Below are 25,498 nucleotides of genomic sequence, written 5' to 3' on the forward strand. Positions count from 1 at the left end.
TTTTTGGCTGCATTTTAAGAAGATCCAACACTTTTATCATGCCACACGTAATTCTTCTTTTCTGTTTGCATCTGCATCAACTCAATAGTGATCTTAGGTAATGGAAAACCGAGGGATATTTACTGTACATGACAGCTTATTGTGATTTTAGTGTATTTTTCTCATTGTGATTTTCTTTATTTACTTTATGCATTTTATTGTTGGCTGTGGGGTCACATGATCTGAAAGAAAAATGTCATGAAAGTGTAGCCTAGCCTCCGGCCACTACTTCTCTGTCTGGACCTTTCCAGTGTAAGTCCTGTTAGGTGTAGGCAGTGGAGGGGTTAATTCCTTCTTTCAAGGCCTTGTGTGTTTTGTATTCTTGGATTGTGTCACCAGTATCCAAGGGCGAGCCTTAGCAACTACGAGAGTGTCAGCCTGAGGGAAGGGTACTGATTGGTTATCCCTCACTATAGAGGAACCAATCAGTATTCAACCTGCCCTGTTAAGGGGCAGGGTTACAGTCATCCACCCCAGGTTATGAATATGGGCACATTCCCAAATTAAGGGTACCTTGTCATTCTTTCTCCTCCCTCTGTGGAGTGAGAAACAACATCAGCCATCAATCTCATAAGGATGGTGAAGGAGGGGTCCACCAGGCCTGATCTGAGCCTAATGCCTGAGTCAAGGTACTATGTTACAGGGAGCTGGGAAAGAACTGTAATGACTCTGTGAATACTCTGCATGCAATAAAACCCATGAAAAGACAAAGGTGTGTGCTTATTGTCTGCTGCTGTGAAAGGAGAGGTGTCAGTATGGGCCATCCCCTGCTCATCACAGAGGATCCATACTGTCTGGAGGCGCTGCACCGAAGAAGATCAAGGTAACCTGTATACCTGTCCTGTTTCTCCCCACACCATCGCGGAACACTCAGCCCTCCTGTTTGCCAACAGGTACACAGCCCAACAACTGAAGTAGAGGCTACAGGAGCATACCCACCCCAATCTCACTTAAAGGAAAGGGGGGGGGGGGGGTACAAGGGCTACAAAAGGAACCAGGATGTGAGAACGTCTTGACAATCAAGAATCTTGACAACCAAGAATGCTACTGTACTTGCAACTGCAGTGTTGCTCGTGATCCATCAGTGAAGCCTCTGATCCACATGAGCCTCCGAAGTGAAAGGGAGTCTCCTCCTGTGATTGATGACATGAGAGCTGTGTGGATATCTCTCCTCCTGATTGCAGTTAGATTTCAGTAGTACAGTGGAACACGAACCAGTAGTAGCTGTACCTTTGCCTGTTAGGATGGGGCCATGCTATCGCAGACCGTGCGGACGCATGCTTAGCGAACGGACTGCCTTAGGCTGTGATTATAGGCTGCGACAAGTACAAATGGCACAATCCCTATGCTGCGGCCAAGTGCGCACGCACAACGGAGCAATAGCATTTTGAAAAGACAAAAAAATTTTGTCTTTGCGAGCGCGTGACTTCAGCGTCAATTGAGCGGTTTAGCCAATGAAGGCGAACCAGCTTTGTGACGCGTCGGCCACGCCTTCCCAGTCGCCTGCAGCTCACTGCACACATCGCTGGGCAAAAAGGTGTGTGCGAACCTATGCGGTCATATATTTATTGTTGAGCAAAAGCCAGTTTCTTACATAAAACCATTCACCCACACTCTAAGATTTGTGGCCACTAAGTGAATTGCAGGCAATAATTCTGATCATTCAGTTATCCCACGCACACTTAGGCCGAGTCCATAGAAGGACAGGCCGTGCTGAAGCGTGCGGACGCTCAGCGCTGAGCCCCTGCATCCTCAATGAGGATGCCTTGAGAGGGGGCTCGCACGAGCGTCCGCAGGCGTGCTCAGGCTTTGGAGTTTTCAGCCGAGCGCCAAGCTGTTTTTCAGCGCGCTGTCGGCTGAAAACTTCCAATGAGAGCGGGGCTGCGTCAACGTCACGGCGCCGTGACGTCGGCGCTGTGACGTTGACGTCAGTGCGTCGCGGGCGATTGGCCCAGCGACGTCACTGCCCCGCCTCCCTCAGTCTCATCCCACCTCCGATCGCGGACGCTGGCTCGCCTGTATGTGCATGGAATCGCACAGCTTCTGCAGGCGAGCCTCAGCGTCAGCGCGGTGCAGCACGGCTCCCCCCCTCTATGGCCCGGGCCTTAGGCTGCGGGCAGGCAGGAAGCGAGCGTGCTGGCGCTCGTGCGCGGTGACGTCACGCTCCCTTCTCGGCCAGAAGATTTGTGGCCGGCTACGTGCGTGGGGGGGGTGTGATTCGGGGGGGCTCGGCCATGACGTCACGGAGCTGGTTTTCCCTCATTGGGCGAACCGCTTACGTGACACGCTTGCGGACGACAAATTCAAATAAGCACCGAGAAGGCGCAGGCGCTTGATCACGCTGGCCACACACATTGCCTCAATGTGTTTCATAGCGGCCAGCATGAACCCGACCGCTCAGCCCCACCCTGGCCAAGGCCTTAGGCTGAGTCCATAGAGACTTCAGCCGTGCGGAGGTGCGCGGAGGCTGAGGGAAAGCGAGTGCTTTCCCTGCCCTTAGTCCATGCGCCGTCCGGGGGCGTGTCTGGGGGCGGGCCAATGACATCACGGAGCTGGTTCGCCCTCATTGGGCGAACCACTCACGTGACCGGCCCTCCGCGCTCCCTTCAGCGCGCAAATTTAAATTGGATTGTCGGCTACGCTTCCGCACACCTGCGGACACGTGCCTCTTCTAAAGACGCTCTCATTGCGGCTGCAGGGGCTCACTGTCAAGCGTCAGCGACTAAGCGCTGACAATGCCTGCGGCCTTACGCTGCGGCCACTCTGCCGCTGAGAGCGCTCATTCTTGAGAGTGGTGACGTCACTAACTCTCCAAGCATGAGCACATGGTATCCGGCAACTTTTTCTGTAAGCGCGGGTGGGGACGTGGCCTATCAGTAACTGGCGCTGATTCGCTGAGGTCATGTGACCCCTCAGCGTGCCTCAAACTCAATTTAATCTGTCTTGGCAAGCGCCCAGCGCCTGCGAGTATACGTGCACACGCCGCATCAGCGTGGTCAGACAGATTTAAATTGATTGTGCTGACCACGCCATGCAGTCAGCGGCAGCGTGGACACATCCTTATATTATTACAATCTTTTGAAGAACTGATTTTTATGCTCAATTTCCTTGGTCAAATAAAGCAGTCAGCAGATAAATACTGAGCGTTATTTCATAGTTTTATTATACTGGTAAATTAAGCTAGATCCTTATTAAGAATGTGAGATGGGGACTTATCCTAGAGCAAATAAACACAGTACTAACATGAAATTCCTATAAATTCAGCTAGAGCTTCGAATATATACAAATCAATATATACAACTACCGGTATTAACATGAAAGGTCCTTATGCTAACTGAAGCCGAGCATTGTAACCAACGAAAGCACTCAACATCCATCTTTGCTCTGGTCAAACAGAGAAATACCGAGTACATCTGTGAAAAGAAAATAGGATGTAAGCAAATTGATTTAAGCAGTTCTGAATACTAATACTAATAGCTGAAAACATTTTCACAAGTTGTATCTTCAAAATGTGCGATCTTCAACGTGAGAATAACGCAGTGCGTTGCAATCACTCTGGTACTGAAGGGGTTAAGTAAGAATAAAAGCTGTTTATTCACATTGTAAAATTGTTTATGTGTAAAAGTTGACACCACTATTATTCTTCCTTGTTTATTACCGAAAGGAAGCGGAACTTCTTGCCAGAATCAAAGATGGACGCCAAGCGCTTCACATTCCCCATGTTTGGGACGTCACAACTCACTTCCGTTGACATGACTATAGTGTGGTAGGATAAGCACAGTGCTCTGTTATTTAAGCAATATTAATAGTTCATCGGAGCTTTATAAAGGGACATCTCCTAATTAATTCTTTGGATGTGAAAGACACAAACTGGTTTAATTCAGTGTAACGTGTCCTTGTTTTTCAAAGTGCGCAGATGGACAGTGAAGTGCAGAGAGACGGTCGGATCCTGGATCTGATTGACGACGCATGGAGAGAAGACAAACTGCCATACGAAGACGTAACCATACCGCTTGTAAGTGAATTTTGAGAACCCGCAAGTGGGGGTGACACGTTGACTCTTTCGCCAGAGGGGCATTGCAGCACAATGGTTTTGCTATGGCTGAGCTGGTTTTGTTATGTGTTTGCGCTTTTCACCCCCCCCCCCATTGGGTTAACGGTTAACCGTTTTTTCCCCCATAGATTCGCTTATGTTGCATTGTTGATCCCAAATAACATCTTAATAGGATTTGTAAACACATTTTACAACTAATTACATCTTTAGTAAGCTTTCAATTTATTAAAATTTACCAATAAAGTATTTGTATTGACCCCAAACACTGCTAATTTTTGCGTGAGCACACGCGCATGTGTATATCTGAAAAGATCCCGATAAACCAGATAACCCTATAATTCCTTCCCTAAATAATCAGCTAAATGGAGAAAAATAAACCCCTGACGACTGGGGGATAGTATAATATGAACACCGAGAAAACAGTATCCCAAACAAAGCACTCTGGTTTACCATTTAAAAAAAATAATATATATATATATTTATTTATTAAACATAATCACTAAAAATACATGTAAAAACATTCCCTCTTTAGACTAGTAATAGTAAGGTGAATACTATAATCAGTTTAAGTAATAAAGGGACGCGTAATAATTCTAATATTAAGGAATCAAATTATTCCTATGTCACACCTGGACCGGACGGTCAATATCAACATGTTGTTGTTATTATTATTATTATTATTATGTTGCAACAGAACTGTAGCATAGAATAACAGATGACTGCACCAATACCACTGTAATGGAAAAAAGCAGAGTATGAATGCACATAATCCCGAGTGAGGAGCCCGAAATTCTCCATTGACTGAAATCTAAAATCACAAGATGGCTGCCAGCACAACAATGCTTATCTGATAGTGCCTGGTGTATTCTTTCTGCGGTAGATAGTAAATACAACATTAATTATAATAATAATTTGATTCCTCTGTTTACCTTAATGTGTAAATTATTGCTGCCTACATTAGTATTACATCTGTATGCCCTCATTACTTACACTGATTTTGATTTCTTGATAAATCATGCACCTTAAATTTGAGTCTTAAGGACGAAGGTTTTAAAAATGTATTTTTAGTGATTGTGTTTAATATATATATATATATACACACACACACACACACACACACACACACACACACACACACACACACACACACACACACACACACACACACACACACACACACACACACACACACACACACTGTTCGACAAACCTATACATTTGCTCGCCCCGGGCGAGTGGATTTAATATCGTGGCGAGCTCCTATTGGCCCAAGCAGCACACGTTTGGTACTAGGTGGCGAGTAGATTTTTTGGTGATTAGTCGACCACTGTATGTGTGTGTGTGTGTGTGTGTGTATATATATATATATATATATATATATATATATATATATATATATATATATATATATATATATATATATATATATATATATATATATATATATATATATATATATATATATATATATATATATATATATATACTGACTGACACACACACTGACTCACATACATACACACACTGACTGACACATACACACTCTGACTGACACACATACACACACTGACTGACACACATACACACACACACACTGACACACACACACATACACACTGACTGACACACATACACACACACACTGACTGACTGACACACGCACTGACTGACACACACACTGACTGACACACACATACACACACACACACTGACTGACACACACACACACACACATACACACACGGAATTCACACTTAGTGCAAATAGCTAATACAGGGGATGTGTGCCGAGCACGCGCGTTATAAGTCAAATTTATTTGCATTTTGTCAATGAAATGGTATTTTTATTTTTAATTAAAACATCAACAACACAAATACAATTTCTGTGACAAAAGTCAAAGAAGTTTCACATACTATGCGCGTGCACAGCACACACTTTTTTTTTTTTATACATAGGGCATGAATGCAACCAGTACATACGATGGAACTAACTATATGGATACGAATTTCACGTACACATGGGGGTTTAAATCAATTACAAATACTAAAGAAATGTGTGGAAATCGTGAGCGAACTGGTGTTCAAATTCAGCATGTACTGGAAAAATACAACCAGCTTATCTTAGTTGATTGAAAAACATGTTACCTATTCATTATGATTAGCCTGCGTCCCCCGTGCCGCGGACTGCGCTCATGCTTGCGAGTACTGACATCACCAACTCTTTGAGCATGAACGTTGGAGTGTCCTGCAACTTTTTTGGTAAACGCAAGTAGGGGTCATTGCCTAAACAGTGACTGGTGCTGATTGGCTGAGGAGATCATGTGACCCTCTCAGCGTTTTTCAAAGTCGATTTTAATCTGTCTCGTCCAGCGCCCGCAAGTTTATGTGCATGCTCACAGCCGTGAGCATGGCTGGACATATTTAAATTGATTGTGCTGCAGCCTTAAAGTAAGAATAGCATTTGAAATATATTTGCTTGCGTTAATAGAATGAACTTCCTGAACCTGAGCAAGACAATGGGGGTGCAACTGAATCTGTCAAGGAGCAAGAAATGAAATGGACGGATTTGGCACTGCAGTACCTTCATGAAAACATTCCAGCAACAGGAAACTAGGTCATGCTTTTATCACTGGACCCATTCATATTATAGTCCGATCAATAACTTCAACGTAGAACATTGTACTGAAATAAATTCCATGTGTGTAAATTCAAGAATTTTATGTATGTTTTGTAAATGACTTTCATTGCGAATATATTGTAATTGTTTTTTTTATTCATTAGATAGAATGTGAAAAGTGGTGTGTTGTGTGTATTATGATTTTTATTTTTTGTGTGAAACTTCTTTGGTGACATCTACTAAAAAATTTCGCTTGGGCAAATCTTTCATGTTGACAGAAGTGTGTAACCGAAGCGACGTGTTCCGTGAATCATGATCCCTGCGCAGAGACACACACACTTCTTGCTAAATATATACTGCATTTGTTAAAGTATAATTTGCAAATAGCTCATAAGGGTTTTATTGCTTTATTTACCATGCAGTCAGATCATCCCCTTCCTTCATGTTAAGTCTGAATAATTCTGCTCCACAAGCAAAATATTACAGGAAATGTCTTTGCAGAGACAATGCATTTGGAAAACGTGTGATCAACCAGCTTTGCATTGCATCACTGTGACACCTCCTACTCTGTCCTCCTTTCTTGGCAATGCTCTTACATACACCTCAGCTACTGCTGGGGCCTGAGTCCAGGTTAAGGCCTGGGACATAGTAGTTGGAAGCTCGCTGAGGCGCGCTCCTGCTCTGCCTCGCCTGCTGAAAATGGAGCTTTTTCCTGTCCTTGCAGGCGAGGCAGTGAGCGCGCTCAGGGGGTTGGGTGGGGGCGGAGCGGGAGACGGGGCTAGTCCCCCGCTGCCATTGGATGGGAGCGGTCACGTGACTGCTTCCCCGAGCGGCAAATTTCAAACCTGCCTGTCTCGGGGAAGTTTCTCAGCCTCCGCATGCATCAGCGGGCATGCGGAGGGAGAAACTATAGCCGCGCTGATTACAGATGCAGGGGCTTTGTGCATCTGTTCAGCAACGCTTGGGCTCACTATGTCCCAGGCCTAAGCGGTTATCTAGATACCTCAGCCATTCAATGAAAGGGTGACATGCAAATCATTGCAATTCACTTTTATGGCCCTTATACAATATACTGTACTGTGAGACTGCTTACCTGTGATTTTGTTTGTGTGTGTCTATTTGTAGCACTGGAAAGCAGCTTCACATAATAATAAATATGGGGCACATATATCATGCGCCGTTACGGGTTATCGCACCGGTTCTGCCGTTCACTCATTCAAGTCAATGGGACCGGTGCTTAACGCAGGACCCTTATTCTACATTCAACCAGGGTGATGATGCATAAATCCTGATGTTGCAGACATATGACAACTGAAAGATGAACAATAAGACTCCAGCACATACCACAACAAAACGGATCTTTCTGTAGTGTTCTAATACACCACCCATGACAGATCAGTGGGGCAACATTAAATTAGTAAAGAATGCACCCAAAGCTTTGCATTTCAAGTGCAGATTCCCCTAAAGATGCAATGGAAACAGAAATATACAGGAGCCACATTTTGGTTCATCATCCACAGCAGAATCCCAGTCTTCATATTTTACCGTGTGTGTGTGTGTGTGTGTGTGTATATATATATATATATATATATATATATATATATATATATATATATATATATATATATAAAAATGTGTGTGCTTTTTTTTTTTTTTTCTGCAAAAAAAAAACGGGGTGTGTGAACTCGCATTGTAAGTGAAACTTGTTTGTGTTTATTTTGTCACTGAAATTGTATTTTGATTGAATAAAAGTCTGAGAGTATAATTACAATTTCGGTGACAAAACACAAAAGTTTCATTTAAAATGGTAAAGTAATCCAGCGTCATTCTGTATGATCTTTGGTGTGCTGCTAAGTAGTATCTATAGTAGATAAGCTGCAAAGTCGATCCGATAAACCGCACACAAAAACCAAAGCAGACAGAAGTTATTAAAAAAATAATTACCGTACATGACGAGAGCAATTTAGACCTGCATTTGGCATCCTGTCACATTTTGCGCTTGTGATCAGCCCTTCATTATTGGTTAAACCCTCTACTGGACACTTAAAGGTACAAGTCCTTTAATATAATTGTGCATTTTGACCTCAAATGCAACATAAATGTAACTTTATTTGTTGAATTGGAATAAAAAATACACAAATATCTTTATGAAAGCCACCTCACAATTTTTTTTATTAAGGGCATATGTCATCCTAAGCCTTTAATTAAAGGCATACAAGTATAACATGGATTTGTTCACCTTGAATTAGACACAACAATGATAAGAATTGGAAAAAATACAAGCGCAGGGACACGCAATAGTGCATAAAATTTTACTAAATGTATACAAAAACTGATAAAACCTTTACAGGAAAACAATTCTTTAAGATATCACACTCACTGCCCTTCTGAAGTACAGACAATTTCCAAACGGCGGCATCCATCTTTTCTGTGTGGACGGTTTGAAAGCTGCTCTATTGAGCACCACAGATGGACGTGCCTGACAGCACTTGAAAAACAGGAACCTAGATCATCGCTGGAGGCTGGTGATTGTGGGGATGATATCGTAAAGAATTGTTTTCCTGTAAGGGAATTACTGTTTTATCGTTTGTTATGCATATTTAGTAAAATAATGCAGTATTGCATGTCCATGCACTTTTCTCTAATTTTTGCATATAGGCATTGTACCTGAGCTCAACTGCGGACCTTACTATATAAAAGAAAGTTTTGAGAGTTAGCGGGCTCTTGAAAATATATCCTTTTGATTGAACTATTTCCACAATTTTGCAGTTGACACTTATAGACACTTTCCTATTTTTATATTTTTATTGACACTTTATAAAACTTTTTATATGTTTGTGGACTATTTTGTTCAATTCCAAAGTGCTGGGAAACAGTTTTAGGCGAGGAAAAACCTGCTTGTGCAGCCAACAACCCATAAAAAGTTCAGGTCTCTCAGACAGAGATACAAAGTAGAGCTCTACTCAAAAGTTCATAATGAAGTTCTTCATTTAATGTGACAGCCAATAACAGTTGTATCTGATGAAAGGTCCATATGGGACCTGAAATGTTGTTTCCCAGTGTTCTTGATGGTCTCATCCAGGGCTGCATACAGCTGTCCCAGGGCTCAGGACCAACGTTTCCACCGGGGCCCCCATCCATGTGTTGGCAGCCTTGCGAGAACCCCCGTGTTTTCTCTTACACTCCTGCCTTCTCACACACCTCGCCCTCACCCCCGGTCACGGCGCTCTAATGCGCTCCCGCACTTTCGGCTGCGCGTTCCGGCGGTTCCCCGGTCTGCAGCTCACTGCAGGAGCAGAGACCGGGGGGGGCGTGCCGGAGGAGTGACGGGGGCGCGGCCATGACGTCACCCGGCAGGTTCGCCCTCATTGGCTGAACCGCCGTTGGGCGTGCCTAGCCGCTCGACGCGAGTTCCTGCTCTCAATTCTATTGAGAGCAGGAGTAGCTCTCGCGCGAGCGCTGCGGCCCCCCCTCGCAGCGGGCCCGGCGCCGTTGCGGGGAGGGCTCTGGTGAGCACAGCGGACGCTGCAGCATGCAGCGGGGGCAAGGCCTTAGGCTGAGTGACCGCGCTATGCGCTTGGTGCACTTAACTGTGAATGGGAATCCTCCCGTTCACTCTCCCGCTGTGCGCTCATGCGCGTGCACGCACGCTCTCCCAAGATTTGTGCTTGGGGAGACGAGAGCTATACTTTCGAGCTCAGAGCAGGGTCATGTGACCCTGCTCTGACCAATGGGAAGAGAGAGGGTGCGATCTAATGGCCTGTCACACACAAAACACAAACATGGAATTTAGCAGAGAAAAGTGGAAGGGGGGGGCAAACCGAGTGAGAGGGGGGGGGGGGCAAACCGAGTGAGAGGGGGGGGGGCAAACCGAGTGAGAGGGGGGGGGCAAACCGAGTGAGAGGGGGGGGGCAAACCGAGTGAGGGGAGGGGCGGGCAAACGGAGTGAGAGGGAAGGGGGGGGCAAACGGAGTGAGAGGGAAGGGGGGGCAAACGGAGTGAGAGGGGAGGGGGGGGGCAAACGGAGTGGGAGGGGGGGCAAACGGAGTGAGAGGGGAGGGGGGGCAAACGGAGTGAGAGGGGAGGGGGGGCAAACGGAGTGAGAGGGGAGGGGGGGCAAACGGAGTGAGAGGGGAGGGGGGGCAAACGGAGTGAGGGGAGGGGGGGGCAAACGGAGTGAGGGGAGGGGGGGGCAAACGGAGTGAGGGGAGGGGGGGGCAAACGGAGTGAGGGGAGGGGGGGGCAAACGGAGTGAGGGGAGGGGGGGGCAAACGGAGTGAGGGGAGGGGGGGGGCAAACGGAGTGAGGGGGGAGGGGGGGGGCAAACGGAGTGAGGGGAGGGGGGGGGCAAACGGAGTGAGGGGGGAGGGGGGGGGCAAACGGAGTGAGGGGAGGGGGGGGGCAAACGGAGTGAGGGGAGGGGGGGGGCAAACGGAGTGAGGGGAGGGGGGGGCAAACGGAGTGAGGGGAGGGGGGGGCAAACGGAGTGAGGGGAGGGGGGGCAAACGGAGTGAGGGGAGGGGGGGCAAACGGAGTGAGGGGAGGGGGGGGCAAACGGAGTGAGGGGAGGGGGGGGCAAACGGAGTGAGGGGAGGGGGGGGGCAAACGGAGTGAGGGGAGGGGGGGGGCAAACGGAGTGAGGGGAGGGGGGGCAAACGGAGTGAGGGGAGGGGGGGGGCAAACGGAGTGAGGGGAGGGGGGGGGCAAACGGAGTGAGGGGAGGGGGGGCAAACGGAGTGAGGGGAGGGGGGGGCAAACGGAGTGAGGGGAGGGGGGGGCAAACGGAGTGAGGGGAGGGGGCAAACGGAGTGAGGGGAGGGGGCAAACGGAGTGAGGGGAGGGGGGGGGGGCAAACGGAGTGAGGGGAGGGGGGGGGGCAAACGGAGTGAGGGGAGGGGGGGGGCAAACGGAGTGAGGGGAGGGGGGGGGGGCAAACGGAGTGAGGGGAGGGGGGGGGGGCAAACGGAGTGAGGGGAGGGGGGGGGGGGGGCAAACGGAGTGAGGGGAGGGGGGGGGGCAAACGGAGTGAGGGGAGGGGGGGGGGCAAACGGAGTGAGGGGAGGGGGGGGCAAACGGAGTGAGGGGGGGCAAACGGAGTGAGGGGGGGCAAACGGAGTGAGGGGGGGCAAACGGAGTGAGGGGGGGCAAACGGAGTGAGGGGGGGCAAACGGAGTGAGGGGGGGGCAAACGGAGTGAGGGGGGGGCAAACGGAGTGAGGGGGGGCAAACGGAGTGAGGGGGGGGCAAACGGAGTGGGAGGGGGGGGCAAACGGAGTGAGGGGAGGGGGGGGCAAACGGAGTGAGGGGAGGGGGGGCAAACGGAGTGAGGGGAGGGGGGGCAAACGGAGTGAGGGGAGGGGGGGGCAAACGGAGTGAGGGGAGGGGGGGGGCAAACGGAGTGAGGGGAGGGGGGGGCAAACGGAGTGAGGGGAGGGGGGCAAACGGAGTGAGGGGAGGGGGGGGGGCAAACGGAGTGAGGGGAGGGGGGGGGGCAAACGGAGTGAGGGGGGGCAAACGGAGTGAGGGGGGGCAAACGGAGTGAGGGGGGGCAAACGGAGTGAGGGGGGGGGCAAACGGAGTGAGGGGGGGGGCAAACGGAGTGAGGGGGGGGGCAAACGGAGTGAGGGGGGGCAAACGGAGTGAGGGGGGGCAAACGGAGTGAGGGGGGGGGCAAACGGAGTGAGGGGGGGGGGCAAACGGAGTGAGGGGGGGGGCAAACGGAGTGAGGGGGGGGGCAAACGGAGTGAGGGGGGGGGCAAACGGAGTGGGAGGGGGGGGCAAACGGAGTGGGAGGGGGGGGCAAACGGAGTGGGAGAGGGGGGCAAACGGAGTGGGAGGGGGGGGCAAACGGAGTGGGAGGGGAGGGGGGGGCAAACGGAGTGGGAGGGGAGGGGGGCAAACGGAGTGAGAGGGGAGGGGGGCAAACGGAGTGAGAGGGGAGGGGGGCAAACGGAGTGAGAGGGGAGGGGGGCAAACGGAGTGAGAGGGGAGGGTGGGGGGCAAACGGAGTGAGAGGGGGGCAAACGGAGTGGGAGGGGGGCAAACGGAGTGAGAGGGGAGGGGGGCAAACGGAGTGAGAGGGGAGGGGGGCAAACGGAGTGAGAGGGGAGGGGGGCAAACGGAGGGAGAGGGGAGGGGGGCAAACGGAGTGAGAGGGGAGGGGGGGCAAACGGAGTGGGAGGGGAGGGGGGGCAAACGGAGTGGGAGGGGAGGGGGGGCAAACGGAGTGAGAGGGGAGGGGGGGGGCAAACGGAGTGAGAGGGGAGGGGGGGGGCAAACGGAGTGAGAGGGGAGGGGGGGGGCAAACGGAGTGAGAGGGGAGGGGGGGGGCAAACGGAGTGAGAGGGGAGGGGGGGGCAAACGGAGTGGGAGGGGGGCAAACGGAGTGAGAGGGGAGGTGGGGCAAACGGAGTGAGAGGGGAGGTGGGGCAAACGGAGGGAGAGGGAGGGGGGGCAAACGGAGGGAGAGGGAGAGGGGGCAAACGGAGGGAGAGGGAGGGGGGGCAAACGGAGGGAGAGGGAGGGGGGGCAAACGGAGGGAGAGGGAGGGGGGGCAAACGGAGGGAGAGGGAGGGGGGGCAAACGGAGTGAGAGGGGAGGGGGGCAAACGGAGTGGGAGGGGAGGGGGGGCAAACGGAGTGGGAGGGGAGGGGGGGCAAACGGAGTGGGAGGGGAGGGGGGGCAAACGGAGTGGGAGGGGAGGGGGGGCAAACGGAGTGGGAGGGGAGGGGGGGCAAACGGAGTGGGAGGGGAGACGGGGGCAAACGGAGTGGGAGGGGAGACGGGGGCAAACGGAGTGGGAGGGGGGGCAAACGGAGTGGGAGGGGAGGGGGGCAAACGGAGTGAGAGGGGAGGGGGGCAAACGGAGTGAGAGGGGAGGTGGGGCAAACGGAGTGAGAGGGGAGGTGGGGCAAACGGAGGGAGAGGGAGGGGGGGCAAACGGAGTGAGAGGGAGAGGGGGCAAACGGAGGGAGAGGGGGCAAACGGAGTGAGAGGGGAGGGGGGCAAACGGAGTGAGAGGGGAGGGGGGCAAACGGAGGGAGAGGGGAGGGGGGCAAACGGAGTGGGAGGGGAGGGGGGGCAAACGGAGTGGGAGGGGAGGGGAGGGGGGGGGCAAACGGAGTGGGAGGGGAGGGGGGGCAAACGGAGTGGGAGGGGAGGGGGGGGCAAACGGAGTGGGAGGGGAGACGGGGGCAAACGGAGTGGGAGGGGAGACGGGGGCAAACGGAGTGGGAGGGGGGGCAAACGGAGTGGGAGGGGAGGGGGGCAAACGGAGTGGGAGGGGAGGGGGGCAAACGGAGTGAGAGGGGAGGGTGGGGGGCAAACGGAGTGAGAGGGGAGGGTGGGGGGCAAACGGAGTGAGAGGGGAGGGTGGGGGGCAAACGGAGTGAGAGGGGAGGGGGGGCAAACGGAGTGGGAGGGGGGGCAAACGGAGTGAGAGGGGAGGGGGGCAAACGGAGTGAGAGGGGAGGGGGGCAAACGGAGTGAGAGGGGAGGGGGGCAAACGGAGTGAGAGGGGAGGGGGGCAAACGGAGGGAGAGGGGAGGGGGGCAAACGGAGTGAGAGGGGAGGGGGGGCAAACGGAGTGGGAGGGGAGGGGGGGCAAACGGAGTGGGAGGGGAGGGGGGGCAAACGGAGTGAGAGGGGAGGGGGGGGGCAAACGGAGTGAGAGGGGAGGGGGGGGCAAACGGAGTGAGAGGGGAGGGGGGGGGCAAACGGAGTGAGAGGGGAGGGGGGGGCAAACGGAGTGGGAGGGGGGCAAACGGAGTGAGAGGGGAGGTGGGGCAAACGGAGTGAGAGGGGAGGTGGGGCAAACGGAGGGAGAGGGAGGGGGGGCAAACGGAGGGAGAGGGAGAGGGGGCAAACGGAGGGAGAGGGAGGGGGGGCAAACGGAGGGAGAGGGAGGGGGGGCAAACGGAGGGAGAGGGAGGGGGGGCAAACGGAGGGAGAGGGAGGGGGGGCAAACGGAGTGAGAGGGGAGGGGGGCAAACGGAGTGGGAGGGGAGGGGGGGCAAACGGAGTGGGAGGGGAGGGGGGGCAAACGGAGTGGGAGGGGAGGGGGGGCAAACGGAGTGGGAGGGGAGGGGGGGCAAACGGAGTGGGAGGGGAGGGGGGGCAAACGGAGTGGGAGGGGAGGGGGGGCAAACGGAGTGGGAGGGGAGACGGGGGCAAACGGAGTGGGAGGGGAGACGGGGGCAAACGGAGTGGGAGGGGGGGCAAACGGAGTGGGAGGGGAGGGGGGCAAACGGAGTGAGAGGGGAGGGGGGCAAACGGAGTGAGAGGGGAGGTGGGGCAAACGGAGTGAGAGGGGAGGTGGGGCAAACGGAGGGAGAGGGAGGGGGGGCAAACGGAGTGAGAGGGAGAGGGGGCAAACGGAGGGAGAGGGGGCAAACGGAGTGAGAGGGGAGGGGGGCAAACGGAGTGAGAGGGGAGGGGGACAAACGGAGGGAGAGGGGAGGGGGGCAAACGGAGTGGGAGGGGAGGGGGGGCAAACGGAGTGGGAGGGGAGGGGAGGGGGGGGGCAAACGGAGTGGGAGGGGAGGGGGGGGCAAACGGAGTGGGAGGGGAGACGGGGGCAAACGGAGTGGGAGGGGAGACGGGGGCAAACGGAGTGGGAGGGGAGACGGGGGCAAACGGAGTGGGAGGGGAGACGGGGGCAAACGGAGTGGGAGGGGGGGCAAACGGAGTGGGAGGGGAGGGGGGCAAACGGAGTGGGAGGGGAGGGGGGCAAACGGAGTGAGAGGGGAGGGGGGCAAACGGAGTGAGAGGGGAGGTGGGGCAAACGGAGTGAGAGGGGAGGTGGGGCAAACGGAGGGAGAGGGAGGGGGGGCAAACGGAGGGAGAGGGAGGGGGGGCAAACGGAGTGAGAGGGAGAGGGGGCAAACGGAGTGAGAGGGAGAGGGGGCAAACGGAGTGAGAGGGAGAGGGGGCAAACGGAGGGAGAGGGGGCAAACGGAGGGAGAGGGAGGGGGGCAAACGGAGGGAGAGGGAGGGGGGGCAAACGGAGTGAGAGGGAGGGGGGGCAAACGGAGTGAGAGGGGAGGGGGGCAAACGGAGTGAGGGGAGGGGGGCAAACGGAGTGAGAGGGGAGGGGGGCAAACGGAGTGAGAGGGGAGGGGGGCAAACGGAGTGAGAGGGAGGGGGGCAAACGGAGGGAGAGGGGAGGGGGGCAAACGGAGGGAGAGGGGAGGGGGGCAAACGGAGTGAGAGGGGAGGGTGGGGGGCAAACGGAGTGAGAGGGGAGGGTGGGGGGCAAACGGAGTGAGAGGGGAGGGTGGGGGGCAAACGGAGTGGGAGGGGAGGGGGGGCAAACGGAGTGGGAGGGGAGGGGGGGCAAACGGAGTGGGAGGGGAGGGGGGGCAAACGGAGTGGGAGGGGAGGGGGGGCAAACGGAGTGAGAGGGGAGGGGGGGCAAACGGAGTGAGAGGGGAGGGGGGGGGGCAAACGGAGTGAGAGGGGAGGGGGGGCAAACGGAGTGAGAGGGGAGGGGGGGCAAACGGAGTGAGAGGGGAGGGGGGGCAAACGGAGTGAGAGGGGAGGGGGGGCAAACGGAGTGAGAGGGGAGGGGGGGGCAAACGGAGTGGGAGGGGAGGGGGGCAAACGGAGTGAGAGGGGAGGGGGGCAAACGGAGTGAGAGGGGAGGGGGGGCAAACGGAGTGAGAGGGGAGGGGGGGCAAATGGAGTGAGAGGGGAGGGGCAAACGGAGTGAGAGGGGGGGGGGGGGCAAACGGAGTGAGAGGGGAGGGGGGGCAAACGGAGTGAGAGGGGAGGGGGGGCAAACGGAGTGAGAGGGGAGGGGGGGCAAACGGAGTGAGAGGGGAGGGGGGGGCAAACGGAGTGGGAGGGGAGGGGGGCAAACGGAGTGAGAGGGGAGGGGGGGCAAACGGAGTGAGAGGGGAGGGGGGGCAAACGGAGTGAGAGGGGAGGGGCAAACGGAGTGAGAGGGGAGGGGCAAACGGAGTGAGAGGGGAGGGGCAAACGGAGTGAGAGGGGAGGGGCAAACGGAGTGAGAGGGGAGGGGCAAACGGAGTGAGAGGGGAGGGGGGGCAAACGGAGTGAGAGGGGAGGGGGGGCAAACGGAGTGAGAGGGGAGGGGCAAACGGAGTGAGAGGGGAGGGGGGGGGCAAACGGAGTGAGAGGGGAGGGGGGGCAAACGGAGTGAGAGGGGAGGGGGGGGGCAAACGGAGTGAGAGGGGAGGGGGGGCAAACGGAGTGAGAGGGGAGGGGGGGCAAACGGAGTGAGAGGGGAGGGGGGGGCAAACGGACTGAGAGGGGAGGGGGGGGGCAAACGGACTGAGAGGGGAGGGGGGGCAAACGGAGTGAGAGGGGGGGGGCAAACGGAGTGAGAGGGGAGGGGGGGCAAACGGAGTGAGAGGGGGGGGCAAACGGAGTGAGAGGGGAGGGGGGGCAAACGGAGTGAGAGGGGAGGGGGGGCAAACGGAGTGAGAGGGGAGGGGGGGGCAAACGGAGTGAGAGGGGAGGGGGGGGGCAAACGGACTGAGAGGGGAGGGGGGGGGCAAACGGACTGAGAGGGGAGGGGGGGCAAACGGACTGAGAGGGGAGGGGGGGCAAACGGACTGAGAGGGGAGGTGGGGCAAACGGAGGGAGAGGGGAGGTGGGGCAAACGGAGGGAGAGGGGAGGGGGGGCAAACGGAGGGAGAGGGGAGGGGGGGCAAACGGAGGGAGAGGGGGCAAACGGAGGGAGAGGGGAGGGGGGGCAAACGGAGGGAGAGGGGAGGGGGGGCAAACGGAGGGAGAGGGGAGGGGGGGCAAACGGAGGGATAGGGGAGGGGGGGCAAACGGAGGGAGAGGGGAGGGGGGGCAAACGGAGGGAGGGGAGGGGGGGCAAACGGAGGGAGAGGGGAGGGGGGGCAAACGGAGTGAGAGGGAGAGGGGGCAAACGGAGTGAGTAGGGAGGGGGGGCAAACGGAGTGAGTGGGGAGGGGGGCAAACGGAGTGAGTGGGGAGGGGGGCAAACGGAGTGAGAGGGGAGGGCGGCAAACGGAGGGAGAGGGGAGGGGGGGCAAACGAGTGAGAGGGGAGGGTGGGGGGCAAACGGAGTGAGAGGGGAGGGGGGGGCAAACGGAGTGAGAGGGGAGGGGGGGCAAACGGAGTGAGAGGGGAGGGGGGGCAAACGGAGGGAGAGGGGAGGGGGGGCAAACGGAGGGGGGGGGGGGCAAACGGAGGGAGAGGGGAGGGGGGGCAAATGGAGGGAGAGGGGGCAAACGGAGGGAGAGGGAGAGGGGGCAAACGGAGGGAGAGGGAGGGGGGGCAAACGGAGTGGGAGGGGAGACGGGGCAAACGGAGTGGGAGACGGGGCAAACGGAGTGGGAGGGGGGGGCAAACGGAGTGGGAGGGGGGGGCAAACGGAGTGGGAGGGGGGGCAAACGGAGTGGGAGGGGGGGCAAACGGAGTGGGAGGGGGGGGCAAACGGAGTGGGAGGGGGAGGGGGGGGCAAACGGAGGGAGAGGGGGCAAACGGAGGGAGAGGGAGGGGGGGCAAACGGAGTGGGAGGGGAGACGGGGCAAACGGAGTGGGAGGGGGGGCAAACGGAGTGGGAGGGGGGGGCAAACGGAGTGGGAGGGGAGACGGGGCAAACGGAGTGGGAGGGGGGGCAAACGGAGTGGGAGGGGGGGGCAAACGGAGTGGGAGGGGGGGGCAAACGGAGTGGGAGGGGGGGGCAAACAGAGTGGGAGGGGGGGCAAACGGAGTGGGAGGGGGGGGCAAACGGAGTGGGAGGGGGGGGCAAACGGAGTGGGAGGGGAGACGGGGGCAAACGGAGTGGGAGGGGAGACGGGGCAAACGGAGTGGGAGGGGAGACGGGGGGGGCAAACGGAGTGGGAGGGGAGACGGGGGGGCAAACGGAGTGGGAGGGGAGACGGGGGGGCAAACGGAGTGAGAGGGGAGGGGGGCAAACGGAGGGAGAGGGGAGGGGGGCAAACGGAGGGAGAGGGGAGGGTGGGGGGCAAACGGAGTGAGAGGGGAGGTGGGGCAAACGGAGTGAGAGGGGAGGTGGGGCAAACGGAGGGAGAGGGGAGGGGGGCAAACGGAGGGAGAGGGGAGGGGGGCAAACAGAGGGAGAGGGGAGGGGGGGCAAACGGAGTGAGAGGGAGGGGGGGCAAACGGAGGGAGAGGGAGGGGGGGCAAACGGAGGGAGAGGGAGGGGGGGCAAACGGAGGGAGAGGGAGGGGGGGCAAACGGAGTGAGAGGGAGGGGGGGCAAACGGAGTGAGAGGGAGGGGGGGCAAACGGAGTGAGAGGGGGGGGGTGGGGGGCAAACGGAGTGAGAGGGGAGGGGTGGCAAACGGAGTGAGAGGGGAGGGGGGGCAAACGGAGTGAGAGGGGAGGGGGGGCAAACGGAGTGAGAGGGGAGGGGGGGCAAACGGAGTGAGAGGGGAGGCAAACGGAGTGGGAGGGGAGGGGGGGCAAACGGAGTGGGAGGGGAGGGGGGCAAACGGAGTGGGAGGGGAGGGGGGGCAAACGGAGTGGGAGGGGAGGGGGGCAAACGGAGTGGGAGGGGAGGGGGGCAAACGGAGTGGGAGGGGAGGGGGGCAAACGGAGTGGGAGGGGAGGGGGGCAAACGGAGTGGGAGGGGAGGGGGGCAAACGGAGTGGGAGGGGAGGAGGTGCAAACGGAGTGGGAGGGGAGGGGGGGCAAACGGAGTGAGAGGGGAGGGGGGACAAACGGAGTGAGAGGGGAGGGGGGGCAAACGGAGTGAGAGGGGGGGGGCAAACGGAGTGAGAGGGGAGGGGGGGGCAAACGGAGTGAGAGGGGAGGGGGGGGCAAACGGAGTGAGAGGGGAGGGGGGGGCAAACGGAGTGAGAGGGGAGGGGGGGCAAACGGAGTGAGAGGGGAGGGGGGGCAAACGGAGTGAGAGGGGAGGGGGGGCAAACGGAGTGAGAGGGGAGGGGGGGGCAAACGGACTGAGAGGGGAGGGGGGGCAAACGGACTGAGAGGGGAGGGGGGGCAATCGGAGTGAGAGGGGAGGGGGGTCAAACGGAGTGAGAGGGGAGGGGGGGCAAACGGAGTGAGAGGGAGGGGGGGCAAACGGAGTGAAAGGGGAGGGGGGGGGGGCAAACGGACTGAGAGGGGAGGGGGAGCAAACGGAGTGAGAGGGGAGGGGGGTGCAAACGGAGTGAGAGGGGAGGGGGTCAAACGGAGTGAGAGGGGAGGGGGGTCAAACGGAGTGAGAGGGGAGGGGGGTCAAACGGAGTGAGAGGGGAGGGGGGGCAAACGGAGTGAGAGGGGAGGGGGGGCAAACGGAGTGAGAGGGGACGGGGGGCAAACGGAGTGAGAGGGGAGGGGGGGCAAACGGAGTGAGAGGGGAGGGGGGGCAAACGGAGTGAGAGGGGAGGGGGGGCAAACGGAGGGAGAGGGGGCAAACGGAGGGAGAGGGGGCAAACGGAGGGAGAGGGGAGGGGGGGCAAACGGAGGGAGAGGGGAGGGGGGGCAAACGCAGGGAGAGGGGGCAAACGGAGGGAGAGGGAGGGGGGGCAAACGGAGTGAGAGGGAGGGGGGGCAAATGGAGTGGGAGGGGAGACGGGGGGGCAAACGGAGTGAGAGGGGAGGGGGGGCAAACGGAGTGAGAGGGGAGGGGGGGCAAACGGAGTGAGAGGGGAGGGGGGCAAACGGAGTGAGAGGGGAGGTGGGGCAAACGGAGGGAGAGGGGGCAAACGGAGGGAGAGGGGAGGGGGGGCAAACGGAGGGAGAGGGGAGGGGGGGCAAACGCAGGGAGAGGGGGCAAACGGAGGGAGAGGGAGGGGGGGCAAACGGCGTGAGAGGGGAGGGGGGTGCAAACGGAGTGAGAGGGGAGGGGGGGGAAAAACGGAGTGAGAGGGGAGGGGGGGCAAACGGCGTGAGAGGGGAGGGGGGACAAATGACGTGGGAGGGGAGAGCTCTGATGCTACTACCTTACACAATTTATTGTCATAAGCAAAGATGGAGACTTTGCTCTCGATGCCAACCTCAAGGTCATTAATAAATAAAAAAAGCTGTGTGTGTTGTGCATGCGCATAGTAAGTGAAACTTCTTTGTATGTCTGTGTGTGTGACAGTGTGTGAAAGTGTATGTCTGTGTGTGTGTGTGTGTGTGTGTGTGTTTGTGAGTGACAGTGTGTGTGTGACACGGGGTGTGGGTGGGTGGTCTGCGCTCCGTGTCCTGTTCTCCTCTGCTGCCCATGCGCGACACACTGCCGAGCTCCAGAAGCCTCTGTGCATGCGCGCCGGAGAACTGAGCGATGCCAGCCGCTTCTGCGCATGCGTGGCGTCCGTCAGCGGCGCAATCACTACTGCACATGCGCGGCATATGTCAGCGGGCGTGTGGGGGGAACGGCGGCCGTTAGGAGCGTGATGTCATTTCAGTTTCACATTTTCGTCTCCATGAAGTAGTTTTGTTCCATCAAAATTGACTAGGTGCCACTAAAGAAGTTTCACCAACAAGTTAAAAAACAGGTTCCAGTACCTGAGTTACTCCACTCACAACTTTAGCCCAAACTGAAAAAGTTCCATTTATGACAACCCTACGTATGTTGTCTATCCTTCAACCAGTTTTCAATCCAGGTCCAAATATTTTTACTGAGTCCAATGTGCTTTATTTTGTACACAATTCTTGTGTGAAACCGTATCAAAAGCCTTTTGCAAAATCTAAGTAGACCAGATCAACTGCATTACCCTGGTCTAAATTCCTACTTACCTCCTCAAAGAAACTAATAAGGTTAGTTTGGCAAGATCTATCCTTCATAAATCTATGCTATTACTGTACTAATAATTTTGTTTTTCCATTAAGTATTCCTGAATATTATCCTGCATTAAACCTTCAAATAGCTTCCCCACTATTGATGTCAGACATACAGGTCTGTAATTCCCCGGTTGTGATTTAGCTCCCTTTTCAAATATAGGCACCACATCTGATTTACGCCAATCCTGTGGCACTGAATCTGTGGATATTGAGTCCTTGAATATTAAATGTAATGGTTTGGCTATTACTGAACTTAACTCCTTGAGAACTCTTGGATATTTGCCATCGGGGCCAGGTGCCTTACTTACTTTAATTTTATCAAGCCGCCTATGAACTTCTTCCTCAGTTAACCAATTGTTTGTTAATATGGAGGTTGTGGCTTCCTCCTGCAGCACTACTATTGAAATTTGATCATCTATTTCAAATTAGACCATGTTATGATCACTGTTACCCAAATGTTTCCAGATTTGAATATTATTTTATATTGTAATATTTTTATTCCAGTATGGTTTCTCCATGAATTATTCTAAACTTGCTCAGATTACATAGGGAGTTCTTTGGGAAACTAAGAAATTATTGATTAGGTTTTTCCTACCCTTTTGTCACATGTGAAAGAAAGGGCAATGCAGACTTTAGCAGCTCAAAAGTTTATTGTAGGTTATATCACATTTTCAGACGGAAAATTATTAGATTGTGGAGTATGAAAGCAGAAGTAATTTTGCAGTTAGGAGGTACAATACAGTAGCCGAAGCATAGTATGAGCCCCAAACAAGCTTAAATGAAAGGTTCATAATTGTTACTGACAGGTAGCATGGGTAAATAAATGAAAATAAATATATGATCCTCAAAATTTGCTTGTTTTACACTATTTCTAAAAAAAGAAAATGTTTGGATACACTAATTGCAATTAGTAATACCAGGGCAACTGTAATATTGAGCAACAGGGAAATTAAGCAGAGCACTACCTGAGACTCAAGAAAAAAAAAACAAAAAAGCCTGCTGCTTATTTTGAGCCCTGCCGCTCTATGTAAGACAGCACAGGCAGGAAGCTCCTTAGCTGTTGCTTTGGAAACGGAAACAAACAGAATGTTTGCTGGTGTGATCATCAACAGAACAGGTTTGAATTACGGTTGGTTCTGTACCTGTGACTGTATAACACATCGACATTGCGGTCTACGGAGGGAACGACTATCCCAGGAAATAAACTGTTGGGATTTTAAAAGGTATACAGTATGTCTAGATGGGATTCATGTAAAATTGCATGCAGTAGGTACATTTAAACTATGCATATGTGTTATGTAATGTGATTCTTTGGTAAATATGGTAAAATCATAATTTGTTTTGTACAAATTGTTTACAGTGAGATGATAGTTAAAATTTGTCATATCATACAGACTAAATCAACTTTAGACTTTACTCTTCAGTTACTGTAAGCATCTGCAGACTGGATTCTCAGGTGAACAGTGTTAGCTACAGTACATCAAATTGAAGCGCATACATGTGCCCAGTCTGTGAACATCAGTTTAAGAATGATTTAACGTTTAGTGTGTATATGATTATGCTCTTCCAAAAATCTATACAATGAACAAAATTGGCAGGCACATAATTATTGTTTAATTTTCCAATGACAGTGCACGTGGGTAGTATTTGTAATTTTCTAGAAATTCGTGGAAATCTACTATATTTACTGGGGGAAAAGTGGTCGAAGTAGCTTTAAAAGTAGTGGTACTGTGCTTGATTTTCAACCTGATAAGCATTGCAGAAACCATATTTAACCTTGTTTTAGAAATAATTATGCAATATTTATGCTATAAACAGAAAAGGAGAGTGTTTCTAAAATAAACCATTTTTTTCTATAAAAGAAAATAGAATTGTAGGTTTGTATGTAAAATGTAGTGTGACTCTAAATTTGCAAATTAAAAAGTGATGGTACTCTGCACTCCCTACTATCATCACTCTTTCATCTCTGTTTTTTTGGTAAAGATTTAGGATTTCAATTTGAACCAGTGGTGTCTACAGATATTAGGGCATTATTTTTTCATCTGAGTATTACCCAAATAAATTCCCCGAAACCCAGAGCCACTATAAAAAGCTTGATATATGCAGATGCAAACCTACTGCCCATCGCCCTACCCAGCGTCTCAAGGTAGGGGGCCCGTTCCAAAAAGAAAAAAACGTGTGCTAATAAAAGAATCGTTATGTTTCCGTACCAAATTAGCAAACTTTGACAAAAATTGATAAATAGCCAATTGTTGGGATGTCTGTGACACCTCCTCCTTAGTTTTAAGATCATCATCCCACTTTTAATTAGTGTATCCTGGTATACACATGGGAATGACAAGTCTAGTGAAAGATTTCTTCCTCCAAGAGAGAGGTGGAGAAAACATTTACAGGTAGTGTAGGACCTGCTAAAGAGGATTTACTGGCTTGAAATGCTTTGGCCAACGGATTTAACGAAATGACCGTACTGATGAGAAGGAAAAATAGATAGTATTAAACCAAATAATTTCTCATATTGGCTGTAGCATTGACGTTTTTTTTTGTCTTTTGTTGTATACATATTAGGTCACTTTTTCAGTAGCACTCCAATTGATCTTCTTAATATATAAAATCGAAAGGTTGGTACTAGCTGTGGTGAATCTGATTGGTCCTCAGCCTCTGGCCAATCAGATTACTGGCTCTATGACATCACTCGGCTCTATGACATCACCCAACTCTCTCCCCCACCGGCTCCCGGACGGAGGTGAAGCGCGGCCCTCCTGCCCCAGCCGCCAACGCTCACTTCCCTCCCTCCCCGGCGGGGGGACAGGCAGTGGGCAGGCAGCCTACGGAAGGACCCCCTTCCTCCTGCAGCTGCCCCCGGTAAGATGGCGGCGCACAGCGGACAGGCGGGGGGTGGTATTCAGTCAGGAGAGAGGGGGGGGGAGTTAGTCAGGAGAGAGGGGGGGAGTTAGTCAGGAGAGAGGGGGGGAGGGAGTCAGGAGAGGGGGGGAGAGAGGGAGTCAGGACAGAGAGGGGGGGGGGGAGTCAGGAGAGAAGGGGGGAAGCCTGAACAGCTGTGAAGAGGGTGGGAGGGGAGTTGAGAGGGAGGATGGGGGAGGCAGAACATTACATCACGGGCAACGCCGGGTATATCAGCTAGTAGTATATAAAATCGAAAGGTTGGTACCAGCTGCGGTGAATCTGATTGGTCCTCAGCCTCTGGCCAATCAGATTGGTGGCTCTATGACGTCACCCGGCTCTATGACGTCACCACTCACTCACTCTCATACTCTCACACTCTCTCACTCTCACACACTCTCTCCCCCTCTCTCTCCCTCTCCCCCTCTCCCTCCCTCCCCCCCACCGGCTCCCGGACGGAGGGGAAGCGCGGCGCGGCCCTCCTGCCCCAGTCGCCATCGCTCACTTCCCTCCCTCCCCGGCGTGGGGGACAGGCAGTGGGCAGGCAGCCTCCGGAAGGACCCCCTTCCTCCTGCAGCTGCTCCCGGTAAGATGGCGGCGCACAGCGGACAGGCGAGGGGTGGTATTCAGTCAGGAGAGGGGGGGGGGAGTTAGTCAGGAGAGGGGGGGGGGGGAGTCAGGAGAGAGGGAGGGAGAGAGGGGGGGGGGAGAGGGAGTCAGGAGAGAAGGGGGGGAAGCCTGAACAGCTGTGAAGAGGGGGGGAAGGGAGTTGAGAGGGAGGATGGGGGAGGCAGAACATTACATCATGGCCAACGCCGGGTATATCAGCTTGTATTGAGATGTATATATATATATATACATATCCTGTCTAAGACATGCAAATGAGCACAAAGTAATATTTCCATTTGCTATATGCTTTACTGTGGAGGGTTTTTGTCACTTTTTTTACCCACCATAACTTAACTAAGTATGGTGAAACCTATCCAAAGCTTCATTTTGCAAAGCAACTATAACCAACCTCACACTGATAAGACCAATTAAGGTCGAAACAGCTGTCTGTGGGTTGGTTTACTGGCTATGCATCTTAACCCAGGCTGTGCTCAAAAGCTTTGAAATGCAGCAAGCATAAGCTTTAGGGGACCATGTTATATGGT

General features: G+C 54.4%; 2 protein-coding genes across 11 annotated transcripts in view; one reads left to right on the forward strand and one right to left on the reverse strand.

The window, feature by feature from the left end:
* RPL27A (ribosomal protein L27a) overlaps positions 1 to 25,498 on the reverse strand; it is a 240,408-nt gene that overhangs the window by 161,892 nt on the left and 53,018 nt on the right. The gene's annotated exons all lie outside the window — the stretch shown is intronic.
* Positions 3,730 to 25,498, forward strand: part of LOC142497040 (anaphase-promoting complex subunit 13) — a 127,456-nt gene continuing 105,687 nt past the window's right edge. For 3 of the 10 annotated variants that reach the window (XR_012802165.1, XR_012802166.1, XR_012802164.1), the window contains exon 1: positions 22,484 to 22,666. Coding sequence is in view for 1 of the 10 variants with exons in the window: in XM_075604293.1 (XP_075460408.1) it covers positions 3,956 to 4,054; positions 6,581 to 6,706 (225 nt within the window). In the remaining 9 variants the exon portion in view is untranslated. Of the gene's footprint in view, positions 4,055 to 6,580; positions 6,844 to 22,483; positions 22,667 to 22,689; positions 22,710 to 24,169; positions 24,306 to 24,850; positions 24,931 to 25,498 lie in introns of those variants that run through there. The other 7 variants (XM_075604293.1, XM_075604288.1, XR_012802163.1 and 4 more) reach the window with 7 other exon arrangements.

The sequence above is a fragment of the Ascaphus truei genome, chromosome 6 (genome assembly GCF_040206685.1).
Source record: "Ascaphus truei isolate aAscTru1 chromosome 6, aAscTru1.hap1, whole genome shotgun sequence".
In the NCBI taxonomy this organism is placed as follows: domain Eukaryota; kingdom Metazoa; phylum Chordata; class Amphibia; order Anura; family Ascaphidae; genus Ascaphus; species Ascaphus truei.